At 38.1% G+C, this 26,329-nt stretch overlaps 1 protein-coding gene across 2 annotated transcripts; it reads left to right on the forward strand.

Annotated features, from left to right (window-relative positions):
* On the forward strand, positions 1-25,643 carry LOC311084770 (uncharacterized protein). 2 transcript variants are annotated; one of them, XM_084117034.1, is made up of 10 exons: positions 1-202; positions 1,776-2,114; positions 12,708-13,034; positions 13,972-14,301; positions 14,700-14,840; positions 14,964-15,004; positions 16,051-16,170; positions 22,247-24,835; positions 24,946-25,048; positions 25,133-25,643. In XM_084117034.1, exons 1-8 carry the CDS (start codon positions 127-129, stop codon positions 23,219-23,221), a joined length of 2,349 nt encoding a protein of 782 aa, XP_083973160.1. In that variant the 5' UTR covers positions 1-126; the 3' UTR covers positions 23,222-24,835; positions 24,946-25,048; positions 25,133-25,643. The 2 variants fall into 2 exon arrangements, with proteins under 2 accessions (XP_083973160.1, XP_083973161.1); XM_084117035.1 differs by having other exon boundaries at positions 22,298-24,835.
* The last annotated feature ends 686 nt before the right edge of the window (positions 25,644-26,329 follow it).

Raw genomic sequence — 26,329 nt, forward strand, 5'->3', positions numbered from 1 at the left:
CAACATAGTACAGGCTGCAAACAAATCTGTTTCGGTTTCGGTCTGAGTTTTGGCTGAGGAAAAAGGAATCGTCGTCGAAAAAGGAAGGCCAGATCACTTTTGTTTATCAAAACAAAATCTGCACTGATGTTTTTAGGGAAAATCCTGATGATGAAGCTTCTCTTTAGTTTCCTCTCATTGTTCTGGTGTTTACTCGACCATGGTAAGATATGTTTAGGCTGATCTATTCTCGTTTCCGGGCGTAATAGGCTAGGCTACGATGTGACGTATTTTCTCATTGTTTTATATTCGACAGAAAAACGTTTATCATTTGTATTTTGCATTCTGTTTTACTTGACCATTGTTACATTTAAGCAGTAGGCTATGTTACAGTATCTCAATCGTCCAAAAAGCAAAGTGAAGTAGGCCTATTTATGTTTTGTATCAGCTAGGCTATGTTATATTTGACAGAAATGCATTTATCGATTATATTTTTCAGTGTGTGTTTTTTCACCCTGACCAAGCTGACCATGATAAAAAATATTTGTCACAATCGCTTCTTGTCTACGATAAAAAGAACGACGCCATAGCGGCCTAACAGTCAGTCTTCCGAGTCGTGATTGAACAAATCATTAAAATATGGAAAAGGTCTACATAATGATCAGGTCGTATGATTTTGTAAAAACGTATTCTAAAGATTATATGGCATCATGCCGTGAGTACGTCTAAAGTATTTGATAAGTGCCTTGATCTAATTGATCTAAAAACAAAAATGTTTGGTTTAAAAACACACAATTGTATCTTCATTTGGTGGAAAGTAGCACAATTGTAATAATATCCCCCCCAAAAAAATGAGATAGGGAAGGGGGAGGGTGGCATTGCATAAGTTCATAACCATAATAACTTAAGCTTTTGAAAGCAGACCGGTCCGCTGATAGATGGCTGCTAGTGCTCCTGCTCCTGTTTTTTTTTTAAAACACTTTTAAACCCTCCCGTGTGCTCTCAAACGCTCCCATGCATTGATCATTGTAGCCAATCACAGACATATCTGATGAGCATGTGAAAACATTGGGCAGTCAGAGATGTTTGTGCTCAACAGCGTTCAAACCGTCACATTTTTAAAATTTTAGTATACTGACTTGGTACCGAAGTCGGTACTTTTAACAACACTGTGTTGCACTATTTAAGTAGTATTTTTTTTTTTTTTTTTTTTTTTTAAATCAAAGCACCTGTCATTTCATAAAATTGAGGTTATACCACTGGAGTCAAAAAATCTTAATTTGTGTTCATAAGATGAACGTAAGTCTTACAGGTTTGGAATGACATGAGAGAGTAAATAATGACAATTTTAATTTTTGGGTGAACTGTCACTTTAAGATTCAATGGTATGTAAACTTTTGAACTGTTTCTTTTGTGTATATTAAGTTATTTTGTCTTGTGTGCCAACATTTGTTTTGTGAAATCGCTTTAGCAATACAGCACCAAATAGAAAATGACATGCCATTTTTTATGATCCCTCTTTGATAAAATTAACATTGTGAATTATGTCAACTTATGAGCAGAACTTTGTGAATCAGGATGTGGTTTGTATGATGTTCATGAAGTTCAAGATTGTACATGAGACTCGTCTGATGAGTGAATGTGAATCGATGTTCTTCTGCTGTTTGTTTGCATGTTACATTATGAATCCAGACAAATGTAGTTACTTACTATCTTTATGATCTGTAGAAAAATATTTTCACAGTACTTTCCTGTATGTTGTTCAGCTCATAATGAACTGTTCTTTTCCTCTTCAGGTGTGTCTGGTGTTAATACAGATGAAGTGCCAGTGTCAGTGTCAGTGATGGAGGGAGATTCAGTCACTCTAAACACTGGTGTTAAAACAAACCAACAAGACAGAATTAGATGGTATTATAATGACATTTGCATCGCTCAAATCAATAGAGATCTCAGTAAGATCTGTACAGATGTTCAGTGTAATGAAGATAATGAGAGATTCAGAGACAGACTGAAGCTGGATCATCAGACTGGATCTCTGAACATCACAAACACCAGAAACACAGACTCTGGAGAATATCAACTACAGATCAGCAGCAGCAGCGACAGTGAAAAGATCTTCATTGTTTCTGTCACTGGTGAGTCATTATGTTTAAAAGTCTTGTACATTTCAGACTCCGATATTGAAAGACAACATAAACAAAGTTTATACACTACATGGTTGAGTACATAGTGCATAAGTACATAGTTTATAAGTGCATAGTGTAGTAGTGCGTCATTTTGGACACAGCTATAGTATTCAAGTCTCCCAGTATTATATATATATATATATATATATATATATATATATATATATATTAGTATATAGTATTCAAACTAAGTCATTTATTCTATCTACTGTAACAGACAATACTGATCCAGACCTGCTTATATGCCTTGATCAAAGTCCAGATATTATTTCCTCAAGTCTCAATGTGAAATATTAGCATAATGCCCACCCAAAGGCATACGCAACTAAAAGAAGACAAGACTTCAGTGAATTGTAGTGTTGTCGTTAGGGATGTTGCCCAAAACCCGAATACTATGTTTGGAAAGGAAAATAATATGAGATTGGAAGTAAAAATATATTTCAATGATTTTACTTTATAGTTGCACTTATATAGTTGGGTAATTATATTGTATATAATTTGTGGGCATCAGTGAGCCACCATTTTTTTGCAATAGAAAAAATAATATAAATTGGATGATAATTATTCACATCGGATGAGTCTCCATCTTTGAACAAAGTAGTAAATCTTGCACATTTACATATAAAGGGAACGGAACAAGTGGAATATTACAAATTAAATGAATCTGCAAATAAAATACATTAATACATGAGCATCAAATGTAGCTACCAAACCATCAGGACCAGCACTACTATTTGTTTTTAGATCACAAATAGCATAGTATACATCGACAGGCATAATCTTCTTGAAGGAAAATGAGCCATTCGATATAGTGGAATTAAAAGAACCAGAAGTACAATAGAAATCAGAGCAGTGAGAACCACAGATAGAAGAGAAATGCTGATTAAAAGCATAAGAAATGAGTAAAGGATCAGAAATACTTTCATTATTAAATGTAATATTTTTACCAAGCTTTTATTGGGTTTATTCAAAAGATTGTTCAACTGATTCCTAAACTGGTTAGGGTTGTGAAAATCCTGAGAGAAACAATCTTTATAATAAAAAGCTGTTGTATTCCATGTTTCTAACTTGCATAAATTCCTCAAATATCTATAGTTTCCCCAATCAGTGAGATCCCTGAGTAACTGTATTACGCTTTACCCCTTGGCTTAAGAAGTTTGATAAGATTAGAACTGATCCAAGTTAATGTCTGTCTATGACTCTAACAGTCTTTATATGAGCATGTTTATTATATTTATAACTTTGGAATGAAAAAAAAAATCAATGTATCCTCAACAAAGGGAATCAACTGAAACCTAAATCAATAAGGTCTTGGATAAAATCATCTACATTCATATATTTACACTGTCTCAGTCTTATATTGTGTCTGGAAAATTAAAACTCCAGGTTCTCAGATTCTATGCAATATGACGTAGAATTGCACAGGCACCTCCCACGACTGTTGAGTGACACCAGAGCCCGTCTAGGAGAGCCTTGGCACTTCCTATTAGCCCCATTGTATTGATCTTGGTTGCAGTTCCATTAGAATTCCACTGGAGGTGATCGCGGGCGAGTGCAGAATGAATTGGAGTCTATGGAGCTAGACGGCTAAATTTGTCTCTTTCACCCGATTGCCGTTGAGAAATCTCAGATTTTATTGTAGGTTTTGCAAGTTCAACATGGTTTATAGGTTGAAAATTGAATGAACGAGTACTTATGTCCTTTCGATTTCTTACAGGTTGAGTTGTTGTTGCCCATAACATGCTAGCATTCTGCTCATGAACGCTGATTGGTCAGTGAAGGACTGATTACGGCCAGAGATGCCGCTTGATGGCATCGTGGCATCCGAAGCGGGACCAGAAACAAACAAAACAAAAACTCTTTTAGCACGTGTGTTTACCTGTGTCAGCTGTGTTGTCGATGCCTCGAGTGAAAAGAAAGTGCAGAGCGCGAAAGCACCAGAGTGACTGAAGGATTGCCGTAAAGCAGTATCTCTGGTCGTACGATGTGTATGACGTCATTGACATTTTAAAAGACTTTTTAAAGCAAATAAGTGACTCTAAAAAATCACCCAGCAATGTGTAATTTCTTTGCATCTCCTTTCGAATACAACATTCAAATTACTAGACAAATTATATCCTGAGAAAAGTGGATTTTGATGGGTATAGCGCCATAGACCTCCATTCATCCAGCACTCGCCTGCGAGCGCCCCCGCATGGACAGAGACGTGTTACTGCAGCCAGTCCAGAAACCGGAAGTAACCAGAGAGTGCCAATTCTCTTCCTATTAGACATTCTCTGGTGACACTCAGGGGGGCAGGGTTTCATATTATTTTGAAGTTTCCCCGGGCGCCGCCATTGGCTATCAGACCATCACCTGCTGTTAGCATCCCATTGACTCCCATTCATTTTGGCGTCACTTTGACAGCGAATAACATTACATCTGAGGTGTTTAAAGACTCCATTTGTCCATTATTTATTTCTAAAGAAACTCGAAAATGTATAAAATGCTCCATTGCCTTGTAGCTTATGTTATGGCCCCGTAGAAGCAGTTTTTGTAAGAATAGGCTAACGATTGCGTCATAACCACGCGACTCTCTGTCGCACAGTAGAGAGATTACCGTATGGACAGGAGGAGAAGCTCGCGGGCAATCGGGGGGATGTGGAGGCAAAATGACAAAATAATTAATCAGAATACATAGCAAAAGTTTCTCCTGCTCCTAGATCATGGACAGCTCCAACTCACGCTCTCCATCTCTGCAAGATTCAGAAGGGAATGATTCAGATTTCTCTTGGCACAGCAACTAGAAGACAGACGGGTTGCTCACGTCACATCTACGTCGTCAAGCTCAGTTTGAGTCTGCGCAGTACGCTCGACCATCAGAAAGTTAGAGCTTCTGGTGCTGCGTTCCAGTCCACTTTTAGACACGCACTTGCGAACTTCCCTAAGCACTTCCCCTCGGGGGAATCCCCGCCGCCATTTTGAAGTGCGTTCCACTTCGTGAAGTTTAGATGGACAGACACTCGTTCCCTCGATCTTGACCGAGGGAGCGAGTCTACTTCAAATGTACACTTCAGGTACCTATATGTCCCACAATGCAGTACGACTGTGACGTCACCACATATCTCGTCTAATCACCACCACAACAGACAACGATATATTAATTATATATATATATTTTTTTTTTAACCCAAACACACAAACATTTGGATGCTGCATTAAACAAATTCTTAAAGGATAAAAAAAATTTACATAATAAATCAACTCCACAGCTGATTCCAAGTGATCAAGGGCTTAGGACGTTCCAGTTCAGCCCATTGCAGTTTCCGCCAGTAGTGGGCACTTGTGCAACGTAAGCAATGACGTACATCCGAGTGAACGAGACGGAGGGAAGTTAGCGAGTGAAGGGCATGACAATTTTGGACTGGAACGCGGGACAATAGGCTATGTGCACAAGCGTCGCGACGAACTTCCGCTATTGTCAGTTGTCGGCATATCAGTTTCCGGTTTACGGCCGCTTCATCGGCATCCGCTGTAAACAAACAAGATGAGTGCTGCTGTTGTACGAAATAAAGAGATACTATGTGCGTGACACATCTAATTTTCTAAGAACTGTAGGTGGATCTTACGGCCGTTTCCCACATACTCCGTGTGCAGTCAGTGTGTGTGTGTGTGTGTGCGCGGTGCAGGAGCAGCACGCGCTATAGTGCTTCATATATGATGCGTTTGCAGTGAATAACTGATTCACGGCTGTACCACAAACACTTACTATTTTTATTTAAAATCCAGAAGTTACGCTGCAACTTTTGTTTAATAAAATGTTTTTTCAGCATTGCGTTTCTCTTTGTACACATAACCTACACTCTTTAATGGACGCATGCACGTTTAAACACAATTTAAACAACGTAGGGCTATTCCATGCATTACTTATATTAAGTTGCTCAAGCAAGTGGTCAAATATTTAACTGTAAATTGACAAAAACAGCCGACTCTCATGCCTTTTCTTTTCTTTTCCATTTAAATTTTAATAATAGAATAGAATAGAATAGAATAGAATAGAATAGAATAGAATAGAATAGAATAGAAAGACTTTAATAATCCCCAAGGGGAAATTGTGATGTCACAGCAGCAAAATTACAATACATACCAGACATATTACATATAACATACATTGACCTATACTGTATAAAAATCCTTAAGAATAATAATAAATAAATAAAATAGTTACACAAGATGTGCAGTTTAAAATGTCATATACCATATATTCATGTGTTATTCTCTATTCTGTCATTAATGTCCATAATCTCTTATCTACCCAGAGAAGATCTGTTATATATTGTTATTGCAGTGGGTAGGAATGACTTTCTGTACCGGTCCTTGCTACAGCAGAGTTGCCGTAGTCTCCAGCTGAAAACACTCTTCTGCCCAACCACCAAGTAAAATAAATCTTGCATGTCACAAAGAACTTGTTTTTCCACCTCCACGAATGAGACTACAATTTATTTAATTAAACGCATTTATGGTGAAATTACTACATTTTCATGTCAATCTTTGTTAATTTTGACCACGAAACATGCGCTGTCAATTTAATTCAGCGTTTGCACTTTGCAGCACAGCAGAAATAGACTCGGTGCGGAAATCTAGATAAATTGTAATTTGTCAATAAATTGTAGTAATCTCACCATAAATGCATTTAATTCTATAGGCCTACTACTATTTTTCACAGTCATCTTTTTACTTTTAGAAGACCGGGGTAAAGCAAGGTAAACTACAATTTACTTCAACAAGGCGACATCAACACTCTCATTCGTGGAGGTGGAAAAACAAGTTGTGACATGCAAGATTTATTTTATTAAAATTTAAATGGAAAAGAAAAGGCATGAGAGTCGGCTGTTTTTGTCAATTTACAGTTAAATATTTGACCACTTGCTTGAGCAACTTAATAGAAGTAATGCATGGAATATAGCCCTACGTTGTTTAAATTGTGTTTAAACGTGCATGCGTCCATTAAAGAGTGTAGGTTATATGTGTACAAAGAGAATCGCAATGCTGAAAAAAAAACGTTTTATTAAATAAAAGTTGCAGCGTAACTTCTGGATTTTAAATAAAAATAGTAAGTGTTTGTGGTACAGCCGTGAATCAGTTATTCACTGCAAACGCATCATATATGAAGCACTATATCGCGTGCTGCTCCTGCACCGCGCGCGCGCACACACACACACTGCACACGGAGTATGTGGGAAACGGCCGTAAGATCCACCTACAGTTCTTAGAAACTTAGATGTGTCACGCACATAGTATCTCTTTATTTCGTACAACAGCAGCACTCATCTTGTTTGTTTACAGCGGTGCCGATGAAGCGGCCGTAAACCGGAAACTGATATGCCGACAACTGACAATAGCGGAAGTTCGTCGCGACGCTTGTGCACATAGCCAGAGAATGTCTAATATGGCGAGAAGTTTCACTCTCAGTAAACTTCCGGCTTCCGAACTGGTTGCAGTTCCTCTCTGATTCCATATGAGGGCGCTCACAGGACGAGTGCAGAATGAATGGAGGTCTATATACCAATAAAAATCCACTTTTCTCAGGATATAATTTTTTGTCTAGTAATTTGAATGTTGTATTCGAAAGGAGATGCAAATAAATTACACATTGCTGGGTGTTAGATTTTTTTGAGTCACTTATTTGCTTTAAAAAGTCTTTTAAAGTGTCAATGACGTCATATACAAGTACAACCAGAGATACTGCTTTACGGCAATCCTTCAGTCACTTTGGTGCGTTCGCGCTCTGCACTTTCTTTTCACTCGAGGCATCGACAACACAGCTGACACAGGTAAACACACGTGCTAGAAGAGTTTTTGTTTTGTTTGTTTCTGGTCCCGCTGCGGATGACACGATGCCATCAAGCGGTATCTCTGGTCGTAATCAGTCCTTCACTGACCAATCAGCGTTCATTAGCAGAATGCTAGCGTGTTATGGGCAACAACAACTCAACCTGTAAGAAATCGAAAGGACATAAGTACTCGTTCATTCAACTTTCGACCTAAAACCCATGTTGAACTTGCAAAATCTACAATCAGATTTGAGATTTATCAACGGCAATCGGGTGAAAGAGACACATTTAGCTGTCTAGCCCCATTGACTCCCATTCATTTTGCACTCATGGCGATCGCCCCCAGTGGAACTCTGGTGGTACTACAACCAAAATTCGGTACAATAGAGCTTAATAGGGAGTGGGCAGGCTCTCCGTAGACGGGCTCTGACATAGCCTATAGAGAGCCTAAGTCCCTCCCCTTCCGGTCGACCACCATGGGACCTTATTTCGGAAAAATATTGTATGGTAGTCAATGGCGAGAGACAACAAATATTTTGATCTCGTTTGAATTGTGCCCTGATTTACACATATGATGTTTGTCAATTTAAAAGATACATTTTAAAGTCAAGAAAGTCGCAGCTTGATGTAAAACTGCTGAGGTATAAGACTGTGAAAATACGTAATTAGAAAGACTACAAACCCAGAAGGCGCACATGCGACGTCATACCTTTTCTCTCAATGAATGAAGCTAACTTTACTGAAGCTAACGTCTGTCATTTTTTCTATAGTCTTACCTTAATCGTAACGTTACGCCGTCATGCCCGAGTGTTTTGAGCCAGAATACACACATATGAGCAACGGATCTTGTGACGTACATAGTGCGAGACGAGAGATGTAGTTCATTGAGCGATTTTCACATAAAACTAAACGTTACTCTTCTGTTTTATGACAAACTGCGACTTTCTTGACTTTCATAATTACCTTTTAAATTGACAAACATCATATGTGTAGTTCAGGGCACAGTTCAGACGGAATAAAAATATAAGTTATCTCTCGCCATTGACTTCCATACATATTTTTTCCGAAGTAAGGTCCCATGAGCCGGAAGCGGAGGGGCGGGACTTAGGCTCTCTATTGACTTGTCTCCGTTGAATCCAACGGGGTCGCTTTGTCCAGTGACACTGCAGTTTGAGCATAGACCCGCCCTGAGGGAGTGGCACACAGTCCGCCATTGTTTCGACTCTTGAGCAGCTGTAGACAAGAATGTCTCCTAAGCGATTGAGGTGTTTTGTTGTTGGATGTAAGAATGAACAGCAGTCTTCATTTACTCTCGTTGTTACTCGAGGATGGATCTGTACCAACTGTTCGTGATCCAGCTTACACTCTCCGGAGCGACATCTAGGACTAACATTACTGATCACGGCAGAAATGAAAGTGAGAGCACGCACTTTATGACAGCTCATCGAGTCATTTTACAGATATAAGGTTTACCAGTTTATTAAAGGGGCATTCCACCCATTTGAACATTGGTTTTTATTTAAAGTGGGTCATATATGTAGTCGAAATGTAAAATAAATTTTGAATTTGGTGCCTTCGTGACTTCAAAAATAAAGTTAATAAAGTTTTTTGAAGTTACAAAAAATAACTTCAGGACGCATTTGTATGAAAGACAACAACTCCCACAATGCACCACATTGCACAGCTCCGCAAGCCACTCCCACTAATCCAGAAAGCGCATATCTGCCTATAAGAGAAATCACTCTTCCGTCTACAAGGCTAGCTACCACCAGAGCTTGAAATTCATTTCACATTCACACAAAATGTCTAGTTAGTTAGCGAACTCATTAGTGCATTACTCCTCGTTTGTATTTCTTTCGAAAAGGTGAATTATTGCATGGTACCTGGATGTTCAGTCAGAACATATGCGGTGCGAAACTAGGATAGTTCTCAACACAAACGTCCGTGTCCTCGTCTGATTCAGAGATTTCGTCCAGGAGAAATTGTCATCATTGAAATTCTTGGCCGCAGACGGACTCTATCTCTGTGTTCGTAGCGGTTCGTAGTTGCATAGTGAGATCACCGGCGCCACCAGTCCGCCCTAACTCGAGCCAGTCCGGGCTCCTCGTCCGCGGCAGGCAGGTCTTCTGCCTCGGCTGCTCTTCGCTATAATGCGGCTTGTAAAGGTAGCCACAAACACCTGATTCAAGCATCAGACTTCCGAAATACTCTTCTTCTATATCATATTGAGTACTCTCCTCCGCTATTGTCATAACTGTACTGTCTCCACAGCACCTGTTAGCTTAGCTTCAAACAAGATGGAGGATATTGCTTTCAGTTTCAGAGAGTAAAGTCCCACCCACTGATCTGTAATAGGTCTGTAGCGTGAGCGGGTCCCGCCCCCTGGGAAAGATGAGGAACTAGTGCCAAGCGGGAAGGAAGTCGACCGGAAGTTGAAGCCGGCCGCGTGCCACCATCTTGTAGCAGAACTTCACCTGCTGTTAGCATCCCATTGACTCCCATTCATTTTGGCGTCACTTTGACAGCGAATAACTTTACATCTGAGGCGTTTGAAGACTCCATTTGTCCATTATTTATTTCTAAAGAAACACGACAATGTATAAAATGCTCCATTACCTTGTAGCTTATGTTATGGCCCCGTAGAAGCAGTTTTTGTAAAAGTAGGCTAACGATTGCGTCATAACCAGGCGACTCTCTGTCACACAGTAGAGAGATTACCGTATAGACAGGAGGAGAAGCTCGCGGGCAATCGGGGGGATGTGGAGGCAAAATGACAAAATAATTAATCATAATACCTAGCAAAAGTTTCTCCTGCTCCAAGATCATTGACAGCTCCTACTCACACTCTCCGTCTCTGCAAGTTTCGGAAGGGAATGATTCAGATTTCTCTTGCCACAGCCACTAGAAGACAGACGGGTTGCTCACATGACATCTACGTCGTCAAACTCTGTTTGAGTCTGCGCGTCAGGAAAGGAAGTGCTAAGAAATCGCTAAAAATGGGCTTCACTTGTCTCAATTGAGATCCAATGAGATGGCTCTGTCCACTTCTTATACTGTCTATGACTAGTGCTTGTAGTCTCAACAGAAATCCCCCCCTCTTACACTTCCTCCTACAATGACGCAAAATGACGATTTTTGCGTCATTGTAGGAGGAAGTGTAAGAGGTAAATAATGAGAGAGTGTTGCACAACCATTCAATAGTATGACTGGGTTTCTAACAATGCAAAGCTTAATGCAAATGGGTGGAGTGTCCCTTTAAGCACCCACTGAAAAGGTGTGTATATATTTGTTTACTGTTAGTTGTAACGAGTGTTTTGTGTACTTCGCTGTGTATGTTCCATGATAATGAAATGGAGAGAGAGTTTATGCATAAGACTTTAATGCTCACTTCTTATACTATGTTTATTTAGCTGCTCTTACAGTGATTTTCTGGAGTAAAACTAACACTTCATCTTTTGTGTGATGTACAATAAACTTCATTGAACTCATCAGTATATTTTGGTCATCATTCGGACGAGGTCTGCTTCTGCAGGCTTGTATAAAAGTGGATAAAAGCAGATGATAAATAAGTTATAACCATAATTAAGCTAAACTGTACCTATTCTATCTCCATACAGCATATATTCTCTGGCTCTGTGGGCATTATTGTCCGTCTCCGAGTCAATATGAACACCGCAACTGAGAGTTTCTGTTCTGATATTATCAGATGAGATTGTCCTGACTGAAGCGCGAGCTCGTGAGGCTCCGCCTCCTGTGCTGTTCAGCAGCAGTTAATTTGCATTTAAAGGGATACAAACTAAAACAGCACATTTTTCTGAGCTCCCAAAAATGACAATTTAAACATGCTGTAAAAAATTATCTGTTGGGTATTTTGAGCTAAAACTTCACATACATACTCTGGGGACATCAGAGACTTATTTTACATCTTGTGAAAAGGGTCATAATAGGTGCCCTTTAAACAATCTGACATTACACCAAATGTGATTATCCTTTCAGGATTAATAACTAGTATCCAATCCAGCAAAGATGAAGAAAGATACTCAACTCTGGTAGGCTTGTTGATTAACAGAGTAAGATTTGAACTACCAAATAAATTTATATCATTAACAGAGGAATGATCCAACCAATTACTATTAAAATCACCCAAAATAATCAATTAATTTGTGCTTCTCAAGAGAATTAAGTCGACAGAATACACATCATAAAATCAAACGAAGCAGAGGGTGGTCTATAAATTGTACCTGTAGTTACATTTTTGTTAACATGAAAAGTAACTTTAATGAAAAGGCACTCAAAATGAACAGGATTTATATTAAGAATGACGCATTTAGAAATAAGATTTATAGAAACATATGTGGCCACCACACCACCTCTAGATCTATAGACTATTAGATCTATTCAAAACATAATCATCAATTTTAATTTCATCATCAGTAATTAAACTATGCAGCCATGTTTCTGAAAATAAAATAAAATACTTGGTAATGTGAATGCGTATATAGGGAAGGGGGCAAAATATCAGATGTGTGCTGCATGTACGTATGTTTGTCTGATGGGTGAGTGTGTAAATCAGTGATGTTCTTCTGCTGTTTGTTTGCATGTTACATTTATGAATCCAGATGGATTTCTCTACTCACAATCTTTATGTACTGTAGAAAAACTATTTCAAAACACTTTCCTGTTGTATAATGTTGTTCAGCTCATAATGAACCGTTCATTTCTTCTTCAGGTGTGTCAGGTGCTGATACAGATGAAGTGCCAGTGATGGAGGGAGATTCAGTCACTCTACACACTGGTGTTCAAACAAACCAACAAGACAGAATTAGATGGTATTATAATGCCACTTGCATCGCTCAAATCAATAGAGATCTCAGTAAGATCTGTACAGATGTTCAGTGTAATGAAGATAATGAGAGATTCAGAGACAGACTGAAGCTGGATCATCAGACTGGATCTCTGACCATCATGAACATCACAGACACAGATGCTGGAGATTATTATCTGAAGATCAGTAGCGGCAGCGGCAGTGACGAGACCTTCAGTGTTTCTGTTCATGGTGAGTCATGTTTAAAAGCAAGTCTTGTACATTTAAATTGCATCATAAATGTGTTTATTGAATTGAATTGTGATTGGTCTACAGCTTGGTCTACAGTGCGTGTCAGACGCATCTTACATAACCTCTAAACACTACTGTAACTATGTCGTCAGTTTTGTTTATTTGTTCAGCCAAAAATGAAAATTGTGTCATTTGATTATTCACCCTCATGTCGTTCCAAACCAATACAAATTTTGTTCATCATCAAAAACAAAACTGAAAATATTTTTAATGAAATCTGAGCGATTTCATTTTCTTCATTGACGGCTCATACCTGACACTTTGACGCTTCAAAAAGTTAATATAAAGAGATTTTTGATATTGATATTTTGATAATGAATCGAGCTGTTTAGTCCAATTTATTCTGAAGAGAGTCGATCACTTTGTATAATGAACAGATTTAAAGAAATAGATCACCCAGAAATACATATTCTGTCATCATTTACTCATTATCAAGTTGTTTCAAACGTGTATGAATGTTTTTCTTCTGCCGAACACAAAAGAAGATATTTTGAGGAACGTTGGTAACCAGACAGTTGATGGATCCAATTGACTTCCATAGTATAGGACAAAATAAATACCATGGAAGTCAATGGGGTCCATAAACTGTCTGATTACCACATTCTTTAAAATATCTGTTTAAATCCATAAGTTTTTTTTTTTAGTTCACTAGCAATCCAAAATACAGAGGTTATGATGTAAAAGTTTTATTGTATAAATTGCTGTATAAATAAAGGTGACTTGACTTAAAGTGTATTTATAATCACAGAACATGGATAAATGTTGCTTTTCAAACTGAAAGTCAAAGTATATTTTATTGCACAGTTCTCTCATGTTGTGTGTCCCCCCCTAAAAAAAAGAAGAAAGATTCTCAGCATCGTTTTTTTTTATGTTTCAGGTGTTTCTGCTGCTGAACTAGAAGAAATGAAGAAAAAGTCAGTGATGGAGGGAGAATCTGTTACTTTGGTTCCTGGTTTAAGAAGAAAACCAAGTGATGTGATGACATGTTATTTTAATGAGTTTCCCATCGCTGAAATCACTGGAGATCAGAGTAAGATCTGTACAGTTGTTCAGTGTAAAGAGAGATTCAGAGACAGACTGAGGCTGGATCATCAGACTGGATCTCTGACCATCACAAACACCAGAAACACAGACTCTGGAGAATACAAACTACAGATCAACAACAGCAGATTCAGCATCTTAAAGACATTTAGTGTTTCTGTCATTGGTAAGAATATTTTAGTCATTCAGTGCCTTTTGACTTCGTCACTTAGAGTAGTTTTAGAATACAGTTTGAAAATATTCCCCAAGTAAATGTTTTCAATATGGATCATCTCTATTACCTTATGCACATCAAAGCTACAAACAATCGTCACATTGAGTTTTGTTATTCTTATATGTTATTCTGTTATTAATGATAAAGAAAATTGCACAATATTAGTCAGTTTTCATGTGAACACCGCTGTTTAGCTGCTGTTGCTCAAAAACCCACCAGATGCCGCCATTTATCAAATAAATCAATATCATAAACATTTCTACTGAAAATAGAAAGGTGTAAATGTATTGGTTGATTATAAGGAGTTTATTATCAGGTGATCTCCAGTAATGATGTGTGTCTGTCTTCAGCTCCTCCAGATTCAGGTCCATCTTCAGCTGTTATAACAGGAATATGTGCTGCTGCTGCTGCTGGTGTTCTGCTGCTCATGACTGTGGGTGTGATTTACTATCACCACAGGAGATCTAGCAAAAGTGAAGCAATACAAAATGGCAAGTATAACATAGTGATTTACAAAATGTAAATAAGAGATTTAATGTGCACAAAGATGATTTAAATAATGTAAAAATAAGTATTTTATTCTAATTGACCAAAGTAAGAGTTTGTTGTTATAGTTCAAACAGGAAACGGGATACAGCGAGATTATTATCATCAGGTGAGATACTGTGAGCACTGAATCTCTGTCTGCAAAACACTGTGAATACTACAGATTGACTTCTCTAAGTAGTGTGTATCAGGGCCTGGTTGCATGAAAAACCTTAATTGAGTGTATCCCTAAGGGGAAAATTTCCCTGAGTCAGGTAATTTCTTTACCTAAGTGTTTTATACTAAGCATTACACAATAGTTTCTGGCAAAACACAGCGATAGGGAAGCGGTTGCTATAGATTTGCCATATCCCATAAACAGAACATAACGACCGCTTACTTTTAAACATGTTTAACTTAACACAGTTGTATATCTGCACTACAATATTTTACCTATATGGAGATTACTAAAGACAAGATTAAAGAAGCACAAAGTGTCCTAAAAGACACAAATGACCTAAAATCCTAACACATTGTTTTCTGAGTGTTTGCACTAGGGGCGTGCAGTGGAGACAACATCTCTATCTGTATCACCCTCAAAATTAGTTGTATCTATCTGTATTAGGATACAACCGGAAGTGGGCATTACCCAGAAGTTCGTACAATTACTTGAAAACACCATTGTGTCTATGGTTTGACAGCCTATCTTTTTTCTTTGTTATCACTGAACAAAAATGGCTTGTACTAATGACAAAATAATAGATTATTAAATTATTTCCACACGATTATTACTCCGAGCTGCAGCTACCCGTTTCATATAGATGGTGCTTTGAGGTGTAGTTTGGCTGTGCCTAAGACCATTCAGTTTTATAAAATATAACATTTATAATACAATAATATGCATGCAAGCAAGTGATTTTGTGGCAAAAGTTTAGTGATCACTTATTGACTGTCAAACATGGCTGTATGAATTCAACGCACACATTTTCATTAGGCTTTGTTGCAACCAGCTCCTGTTTCGTTTTTCTTTGCGTGTTTCATTCGGAAATTATTACATAGAAACATTAATAATTGACTTATTTAAGAGAGTGATTCTCTGCTGTTTTACTTCAGTAAACAACTGAATCATCAATCCTGAACATTTGTTTTAACTTTAGTGAATTTGTTTTCATTCAGAAGGAAAATGGCCATGAACTAACGTTCCTTCATCAGCCTGAGAATCCACAGACAGATGCTGATAAAAGGATGTCCCTTAATCAAACTACGACGTCTCAGACTGCTCCTGCTGACACTGAGGTAGTGTGTATTTGTTTGTGTTTTCTGTGTGAATGTATAGGTGGTTTCATTCAGAAATTATCACATAGAAATATCAATTATAATTGATGTATTTAAGAGAGCGCCACTCGAATCAAGAACAGGGGTCTTTACATTCACTAAACATCCAGTGTGCCTGTATCTTCCTCTATTGCTGTTCTATTACAAGATAAAAAGTCTAAGGCCTTCAATAGCCGTACAGCAAACCCAACTAATCTGGTGCCTCTTACACGTCAAACTAATATTGCTGTGGGGAAAAGTAAGTCTGTTAAGTTAGCACTCCTTAACATCCGCTCACTTAAAAATAAATCACTTCTAGTCAACGACTTAATAACCACAAACAATCTGGATTTTATGCTTCTAAATGAAACCTGGCTAGAAGACAGCTGCAGTGCAACAATCCTCAATGAAGCAGCCCCTCCTAACTTTACTTTTATGAGTGTCTGCAGTGCTGTTAAGAGAGGTGGGGGTCTAGCTGCTCTTTTTAAAGATATCTATCAATGTAAGCAAATATCATTTGGGAATTACTTGTCTTTCGAATATCTGGGTATTGTGTTAAAAGGTGCTCCACGCATTTTACTTATCATTATTTACAGGCCTCCAAAATACTCTCCAGCCTTTGCTGAGGACTTTACAGAACTGTTATCAACAATTACCTCAGAGTTTGACTGTTTTGCCATTGCTGGACATTTAAACATCCACATAGATAATGCAGAAACCAATATGGCAAAAGAAATCAATACTGTTTTAAAAACTTTTGATCTGACTCAGCATGTTCATGGACCCACACACAATCGTGGACACACTCTAGATTTACTCATCAGTAAGGGTCTAAACATTTCATCGATTGTTATTAAGGACGTAGCACTGTCTGATCATTTCTGTATTTTCTTTGATATATTGATCTCTCCTGCCACTGAAGCTAGATCTGTGTCTGTCAAGAAGTGATGCTTAAATGAGAACACTAGTGCACTATTTATGAAGGCTATATCCTTAACACCAAGCATATCTGCAGACTCTGTTGATTTTCTCCTTAATTCTTTTAACTCAAAAGTTAAAAGTGTAATTGATGATATTGCTCCTGTTAAAGTCAGGAAGAAGAGTGGCAGACAAAAAGCACCTTGGAGAAATTCAACAGCAGTGCAAAATATGAAAAGACAATGCAGAAAAGCAGAGCGCATGTGGCGGAAGACAAAACTTGTAGTACATTATAACTAGGGATGGGAACCGAGAACCGGTTCTTCTACAGAACCGGTGCCCAGTGAATCGATTCCTTGGAACCGTTAGCATGCCTCCTTAACGATTCCGCTTATCGGTTCCGCTCATTCAAATGTGACACGACATCACACACGTGCTGCGTTGTTTTGGTTCAGAACGTAGCAAACACTATGAGCAAACATGGCATCGAGACAGAAGCGCTCTGACCGCGTCCTAACTACATGCGACGCGACGGCGCGACACGCAATAAAAAGTATAATTTTCCATGTTAATCAAAGTTTAACCAGCCGCGACACGCGACGATTCTATTTGAAACGTATCCTATTTTACTGCGACGTCGCGCTGGAACAACAATCTCAAAGTGTGGCAATGATAATATCAGGTACTATTTTTGTGCTTTATTTAATGTTAAAAGCGTGTATAATGTGACTGAATATCATTTAGTGCTCCCAGCTTTGTAGCTGTAAAAACAACAATGGATAAGTCCCATCAGATCTTGAAATTAAACAAATGGAAACAAAAACGTTCAAAATGTGAAGAAAACCCGTGTATTATTTGACAAAGATTGTTTTAGTAACTCAATAGCCTAATCCAAATGAGCACTGTTAATATTCCAAAAGACACAAGCTCTTCCTTAACTGTTTTCAGTCTGTGTTCTTAGTTTTTATGGCACATAAATGGCAGTTTTATTTATTTTTTTTGTCCGGACCAATGAATGTGAAAATTATCAATTTCCTAATCCTAAGGCACTCTTCTTGATAATCTTTCAAGGCACACACTAGCGTGCCGTGGCATACTGGTTGAGAAACACTGCCCTAGGCTATATGTCCCTGGACTTTACTTTGAGAAGTAGCTCACCTACTTTTAGGTTTGTTCTGAGGTTGCTACACATAATTTGTGTATACTCTGTGCTGTGTCTTCTGATCAGATATTAAAGCGAGTTAATACAAACAAATATGTACTTATTCCCTCACCCAATAAGAATCGATAAGAGAATCGCTAAGGAATCGGATCGATAAGCAATATCGATAATGGAATCGGAATCGTTAAATTCTTATCAATTCCCATCCCTAATTATAACATCTACAAAGACTGCATCCATGCTTTCAATATGGAACTAGGCAAAGCTAGACAGACTTTCTTCTCAAATATTATAAACAGTAATTTAAACAACACACGCACTCTTTTTGCTACTGTAGAGAGACTGACAAACCCCCCAAGCCAGATTCCCAGTGAAATGCTCTCAGACAACAAGTGCAGTGAGTTTGCTTCTTTCTTCTCTGAGAAAATCAATAATATCAGAAAGGTGATCAGCACATCCTTGAGTTGCCCTGAGGTCAGACAGATCAAACCACCTGAGAAAGTAGTTACTATGTCTGACTTCAAAGAAATTGATGGCAAAATTTTGGAAGAAACCGTACAGCACCTTAAAACATCAACATGCGCTCTTGACACACTTCCCACATCATTTTTCAAAAGTGTGTTAAACAGTTTAGAAGCAGATCTTCTAGAAGTGGTAAATGCCTCACTTCTCTCTGGGAGTTTTCCAAACTCCCTGAAAACTGCAGTTGTCAAGCCCCTCCTGAAAAAGAGCAATCTGGATAAGACCATATTAAGCAACTATAGGCCGATCTCAAATCTTCCTTTCATAGGCAAGATCATTGAAAAAGTTGTCTTCAATCAGCTGAACAAATTCTTATGCTTGAATGGATACTTTGACAATTTTCAATCTGGTTTCCGACCGCACCACAGCACAGAGACAGCGCTCATAAAGATAAACGATATTCGCTTAAATACTGATTCAGGCAAATTATCAGTGCTGGTACTACTCGACCTCAGTGCTGCATTTGACACTGTCGATCATAACATACTTCTTGACAGGCTGGAAAACTGGGTGGGGCTTTCTGGGATAGTCCTAAAATGGTTCAGGTCATACTTAGATGGGAGAGGTTATTATGTGAGTATAGGAGATCATAAGTCTGAGTGGACATCCATGACATGCGGAGTCCCTCAAGGCTCGATTCTTGCGCCACTCCTGTTCAACCTGTATATGCTCCCAATGAGCCAAATAATGAGAAAGAACCAAACTGCTTACCACAGCTATGCAGACGACACACAGATCTACTTAGCCCTATCGCCTAACGATTACAGCCCCATTGACTCCCTGTGCCAATGCATTGATGAAGTCAAAAGTTGGATGTGTCAAAACTTTCTTCAATTAAACAAAGACAAAACTGAAGTCATTGCGTTTGGAAACAAAGATGAAGTTCTCAAGGTGAACGCATACCTTCACTCTAGGGGTCAAACAACTAAAAATCAAGTCAGGAATCTTGGTGTGACACTAGAGTCAGACCTTAGTTTCAGTAGTCATGTCAAAGCAATAACTAAATCAGCATACTATCATCTGAAAAATATTGCAAGAATTAGATACTTTGTTTCCAGACAAGACTTAGAGAAACTTGTTCATGCTTTCATCACCAGCAGGGTGGATTATTGTAATGGACTCCTCACTGGCCTTCCCAAAAAGACCATAAGACAGTTGCAGCTCATACAGAACGCTGCCGCCAGGATTCTGAGCAGAACCAGAAAATATGAACTAGGGCTGAACGATATTCTGTTTTAACATCGACATCGCGATGTGCAAATGAGCGATAGTCACATCGCCGGAACATGCGATGTGAAGGGTAACGTTAGTAGCACCCATAGTGTAAGAGAACGGTAGCAGTAAACACGAGTTTGTTGTATGGCTTTTTGCTGGGGTGACATACGCGTTCCGCGTGCCTGCACAGAGATTGGTTGCTCTGCCGCGCTCACGCTCACAGCCAACATTCACTGGCAATCCTATAGCTAAAAATGCGCGACGAAGTGGGTCGTCCGCAACAAAATCAAAATCAGCTATTTGGGACTAGCCTATTTCGTCTACAAAAAGGAGGATGTTGACCAAAAAGAGGTAGGCTACTTTGCTGGAGTGTTATAAAGTCGTGGATGGTTGTCTTTTTTTAAAAATCGTTTCGTGTTCGCATTTATGAGGAAAAAACAATGTTACGTGACATTATGGACGCGTCACGCATGAGCGATAGTCACATCGCCGGAACATGCGATGTGAAGGATAGTAGCACCCATGGTGTATTAAGAGAATGGTAGCACCAGGGTAGCACACAGTAAACACGAGTTTGTTGTATGGCTTGTTGCTGGGGTGACGAAATGATGATTTCGTACCAAAACGAAAGTCAAAATATCTTGGCTATATAGTTGGCTATTTGGGACTATTTTGGCTACAAAAAGGAGTGTTATAAAGTTGTGGATGTTGTCTTTTTTAAAAAGTCTTTTATTTTTCGTGTTCGCATTTATGAGGAAAAAACAATGTTGCGTGACAGTTCTCCATTACGGATGCGACCGTTATGAAAGCCGCACTAAAAGACTGCTTTAAAACTTTCACAGAGACCTCAAACAGAAAGCACAAAGCCTTTCTTTAAAACGAATTTCGTTTTGTATTAATTGTATCTTAATTTTAATCAGTATTTCATTATCCAATTTTCTGGATTTAATAAATAGGGCCTAGCCTAAAAATTAAATATAGCAGCCAGCGCCTGAACTGGAGATTAAGCTATAATCCATGAACCGAAACTCAGCATAAAAGGTAGTCTACTCGCCTCACACACCTAAAAATAACAATAATAATAAAAAAATAGAAATATAACTATTATCTACAGAAGAACCATTAAAAAAAAATTTAATCTGTATGAAAAGTGCATTTCTCCCGATCACTGCTGCGAAGATCGCGAGTCAGTAATTGTCAACTTCATCTTTACAGAAAACACTTGTTTATTAATAAACAATTAAAATGTCTCACTGTAATATTTTACATATTATTAATCATTACTTTTGCTGGTTCTAGGTGCCGTTTACATGAACGCGTCACTGAATCAGCACAGAAAACATAATTTTTCGGGTCCTAGAACCTGAAGAACGTTAGGTCCTGTGTAGAACGTTCACCGAATTCTGAGAGAAATATGTTTCTGGAATAAAATATTAAGTGGCCTTTTTGTTACTTGTAATGAAGCTTGCTTATTAGTGAAATTATTAATAACATGGAATGGTAATTATTGACTTTAGCCTGGATTGATGGCTCGCAATATCGCGATATATATCTTTGGGAAAAAAATATCGCAATGTAATTTTTTTCCCAATATCGTGCAGCCCTAATATGAACATATCACACCAGTCCTCAGGTCTTTACACTGGCTCCCAGTTAGATTTAGGATTGATTTTAAAGTATTATTACTGGTGTATAAATCATTCAATGGCCTAGGACCTCAGTACATTGCAGATATGCTCACTGAATATAAACCCAACAGATCACTCAGATCATTAGGATCATATCAGCTAGAAATACCAAGGGTTCACTCAAAGCATGGCGAATCTGCTTTTAGCTACTATGCCAGTCGCAATTGGAACCAGCTTCCAGAGAAGATCAGACGTAATCCTACAGTAGTCACATTCAAATCCAGACTCATAACACTTCTGTTTAGCTGTGCATTTACTGAATGAGCACTGTGCCAATGTTCGTCCGACTGTTTGTACTGTATTTTATTTTTTATTTTTCTAAACTGTTTTAATTATTCTTATTTCTTTTTATTATTTTAATTTCTTCTATGTAAAGCACTTTGAATTGCCACTGTGTATGAAATGTGCTATATAAATAAACTTGCCTTGCCTTGCCTTGCCTAAACATCAGAGAGAAAAACACTTTTCTTTGTGTGTGTGACTGAATCATCAATTATGATCATTTTATGAGATCATTTGTTTTACCATTTGTGAATCTACTTCTTCCTTTCAGGAGGATGTTGTCACAGAAGAAACGGCCCTTATTCACACTGGCAGTCCACAGAAGGATGTTGTCACAGAAGAAACGGCCCTTATTCACACTGGCAGTCCACAGAAAGATGTTGTCACAGAAGAAACGGCCCTTATTCACACTGGCAGTCCACAGAAAGATGTTGTCACAGAAGAAACGGCCCTTATTCACACTGGCAGTCCACAGGAGGATGTTGTCACAGAAGAAACGGCCCTTATTCACACTGGCAGTCCACAGAAGGATGTTGTCACAGAAGAAACGGCCCTTATTCACACTGGCAGTCCACAGGAGGATGTTGTCACAGAAGAAACGGCCCTTATTCACACTGGCAGTCCACAGGAGGGTGTTGTCACAGAAGAAACGGCCCTTATTCACACTGGCAGTCCACAGAAAGATGTTGTCACAGAAGAAACGGCCCTTATTCACACTGGCAGTCCACAGGAGGATGTTGTCACAGAAGAAACGGCCCTTATTCACACTGGCAGTCCACAGAAAGATGTTGTCACAGAAGAAACGGCCCTTATTCACACTGGCAGTCCACAGGAGGATGTTGTCACAGGAGAAACGGCCCTTATTAACACTGACAGTACACAGGAGGATGTTTTCACAGGAGAAACGGCCCTTATTCACACTGACAGTCCACAGGAGGGTGTTGTCACAGAAGAAACGGCCCTTATTCACACTGGCAGTCCACAGGAGGATGTTGTCACAGAAGAAACGGCCCTTATTCACACTGACAGTCCACAGGAGGGTGTTGTCACAGAAGAAACGGCCCTTATTCACACTGACAGTACACAGGAGGATGTTGTCACAGGAGAAACGGCCCTTATTAACACTGACAGTACACAGGAGGATGTTTTCACAGGAGAAATGGCCCTTATTCACACTGACAGTCCACAGGAGGGTGTTGCTAATGATCAGTCCCATATGGAGACAGAGACTGCAGCGATGAGTTGATTATTAGTTTCCAGACTAACGTTATTATTTTAATAGTGTCACTAAAAATGAACATGAAAAGAAATGAGAAAATTATTGGAAAGGGAAGAAGATCAGCTAAAATTCTCATTACTCGCAGCAAAAAATAGTGTCATGTTACCATATTATTTTCCTCTGTTGGAAAGTCATGGAAATGCTATTGTGGATCTTTTCTTTTACGATTGGAGCAAATAGGAATGCAAAAAAAAAAAAAAATTGTAGTTTCCGTTCACCACTATAGATGTTTACTCAACCATGAGTACTTCCGCTTCTGAGAACTGTGGAAATGTGAAAAGGGTCCTTGTGTGTTTTCAGAACGAAAATGCTGCACAAGTGTTTTCAGAACAGGAGAAAGTCGTGATGATAATCACCGCAGCTGCCTTAAGTATATTTTCCTTGATGACAAACCATAAAAAGAAAGCTAAGAAAAATGTCAGTAGAGCTTAAGAAGAGCAAATGTTTACTAAATATTCATATTCATCCATCACCAGTTCATAAGATGCAAGACATGTATAAACATGCATATTTTTGAATCCAACTGAGAAGATAGTCAAACTTTAAAGGTTTCATCCATTATGAACTTTTCAGTCTAATGGAATTGGATTGATTGAGGTGTTTACATGAAGGCTTGTCAATCCATCTGAGCCATCAGTCTGATTACTAACAGATCATTTGGGTGCATGTAAGCGTGATCTTGACATATCATCTGTTTTGTTTACATTCATTTAGAACTGGCTGGGAACATGAATATGTTTTCAAGACTGAAATTTTGGCCTAAAAATGGCATATTGCAAGATGCGAGTGCTCTTCACAGACTATATTAAGACAATTCAGTGTGTACTTTTGACACTGTAGAATGCCTGATTATGTTACATTTTTACAGTTTTAGCATTGTCATCTAGGCTACACTATCAGGGAATGTTAATCTCAGAACTCAGCTAATGTTCTGGAAATGTTCTCTCAGGGTTATTCCAGTTACAGGAATGGAATGATTGTTCTCTATGCTGAAAACACCAGTATTGAATTTTGATGCTGAACAGCTCATTTAACCAACAAACCTCCCTTGTTCAACCAGCTTTGTTAACTCTAAACTGGTGTTTTTACCAGAAATACTTGAAAAATTAAACATTTCACACTCCACATTGATGCTTGAATGTCTGGTTAACAAAGGTTTGTGGTTAAAAAAGGCAGTTCAAATCCAGCTGATCTGTGAAATATTACCATTATGGCCTTGATCAAACTCTGAATTAACTGAACCTGTATAAAACTGCACTGAAAGACACTGTGTATTGTGAATGGAAGCAGCTACAGCTGTCTTTGTAATATACTGTATTGTATATTATATTCCACAACTGTTAATGGCTGCTGCTCAAGCATCTGAATGATTTCCATGGAAAAACATTTTTGTTATTATAGATTTCAGATGTTTTCTACTGAATGTTTTCACTGTTGAAAATTGTAAAGTGAATTCTTCTTTGTTACAAAAACATCTGTAAAGTGTATCAATCTGCCTTTTGTAAGTTTTGCTGATTAGTTTTTTACAGTGAAGGTCTTGTATTTGATCTGAGGATGATGGAGACCTGTGGGACATTCAAGGTAAAGAATACTGTGACATTATCCCTCTATTTACCTCCATTTTGTCTGTTTCAGTTCTTAACTTTTTTCAGTGTGATTTAATCATGTATGTTTCCTTGATGTGTTTGTAGAATGCTGTGTGATGGAAATGATGACCTGCACTTGACTGGTCAGTTCGGTCTCCACCGCCACATTTCCTGAAGAGCTGCAAAAAGTTTACTAGAACTATTTAAAGTATGTTTGACTTGTTTTAAACATTATCTGTTTGTTTAAAAAACGTTAAAGATTTCTAATTGTGCAAATCTCTCTCTTTCACAGGTTTATCCTGTTTAATGTGGTTTAAGTACTGCAATATTGCCAAACTCCTTCTCAAAACTCCTCAAACTCATCTGAATCAAAAACACGGCATCAGTGAGAGACAAAAATTGTGTGCCTTGCCGTTTTGAAGAACATATATATAAATATATGTATATATTTTTTTTTTTCTTAAATGTTGCATTAGCCAACAAGAAAAAGTGCCTTAATTTTGAGCCTGTAAACACATTTTCTAACAATGGAAAGAAATTTGAAAGATCTCTGTTCATGTGATAGATGCCATTAAAACAGGTCTGATCATAATTCATAACTGCTGAAATCTGTGAATTTGTCATGATTTTACAGATCATTGTGTTTTTGTACATTCAAAACTCAACCTTTAAGCTTTACTCAAGCTAACAAGTGGTTCAACTCTATCCTCAGCAATATAAACACAATGTCTAATCAAATGTAATTTTAAAAACTTTTTATATCATGTAAATTATATTGGATTAAAGGTTAACTTGGTCAATTAGCTCCTACTGTAAAAGCTTGTAATTTCATCATTGTGTGGGCAAAACGTGTTTGCTACATTTACACCATTCATTTATAGTATTATATTAGATGTTTCACAGTCACAGATGTTTTGAAGGATCTTAAATCTTTAAATCTTAAATCTAGGCTTTCCTGTAGCTTTAACAGTAGAGCGTTGGCGCTAGCAACGCCAAGGTCATGGGTTCGATTCCCAGGGAAAGCAAGAACTGATAAAATGTAAAATGTGTACCTTGAATGCAATGTAAGTCGCTTTGGATAAAAGCGTCTGCCAAATGCATAAATGTAAATGTAAAATGTAAATGTAAATCATTTGAGTAAATGTAAATCATTTGAGACATTTGTCTCCTGAAATACACACAACTGACATCAACCACAAACTTACATTAATGCCATATGTTCATGCAGAAACCATTTGTCCACTCAACCGATGAAATCACATTTGTGTACAGAAATGTATGAGATGTATTAGATGAGATATATAGATGAGATTACAGCACTAGATAAATACATATAATTGTTAAAATTATTACAAAGCAACTACTTTTGAAGATTTTCAGGGACCATTTCATTTCATCAGCCCATCTCTGAATATCACAATTAAACGTCCCGATAATGACCCTGCTGTGTGTCCACTATCATTAAAACTAGAACATTGAAACCTGCTGA

Source organism: Abramis brama, assembly GCF_963993115.1.
Source record: "Abramis brama genome assembly, chromosome: 6".
In the NCBI taxonomy this organism is placed as follows: domain Eukaryota; kingdom Metazoa; phylum Chordata; class Actinopteri; order Cypriniformes; family Leuciscidae; genus Abramis; species Abramis brama.

What these genes read in the sequence shown, in the direction of transcription:
- LOC311084770 (XM_084117034.1), top strand. Translation starts at nt 127, where the DNA reads ATGTTTTTAGGGAAAATCCTGATGATGAAGCTTCTCTTTAGTTTCCTC. An exon ending in CTGGTGTTTACTCGACCATG is followed by an intron (nt 203 to 1,775) that starts GTAAGATATGTT and finishes TTTCCTCTTCAG; the next exon opens with GTGTGTCTGGTGTTAATACA. An exon ending in ATTTAGTGTTTCTGTCATTG is followed by an intron (nt 14,302 to 14,699) that starts GTAAGAATATTT and finishes GTCTGTCTTCAG; the next exon opens with CTCCTCCAGATTCAGGTCCA.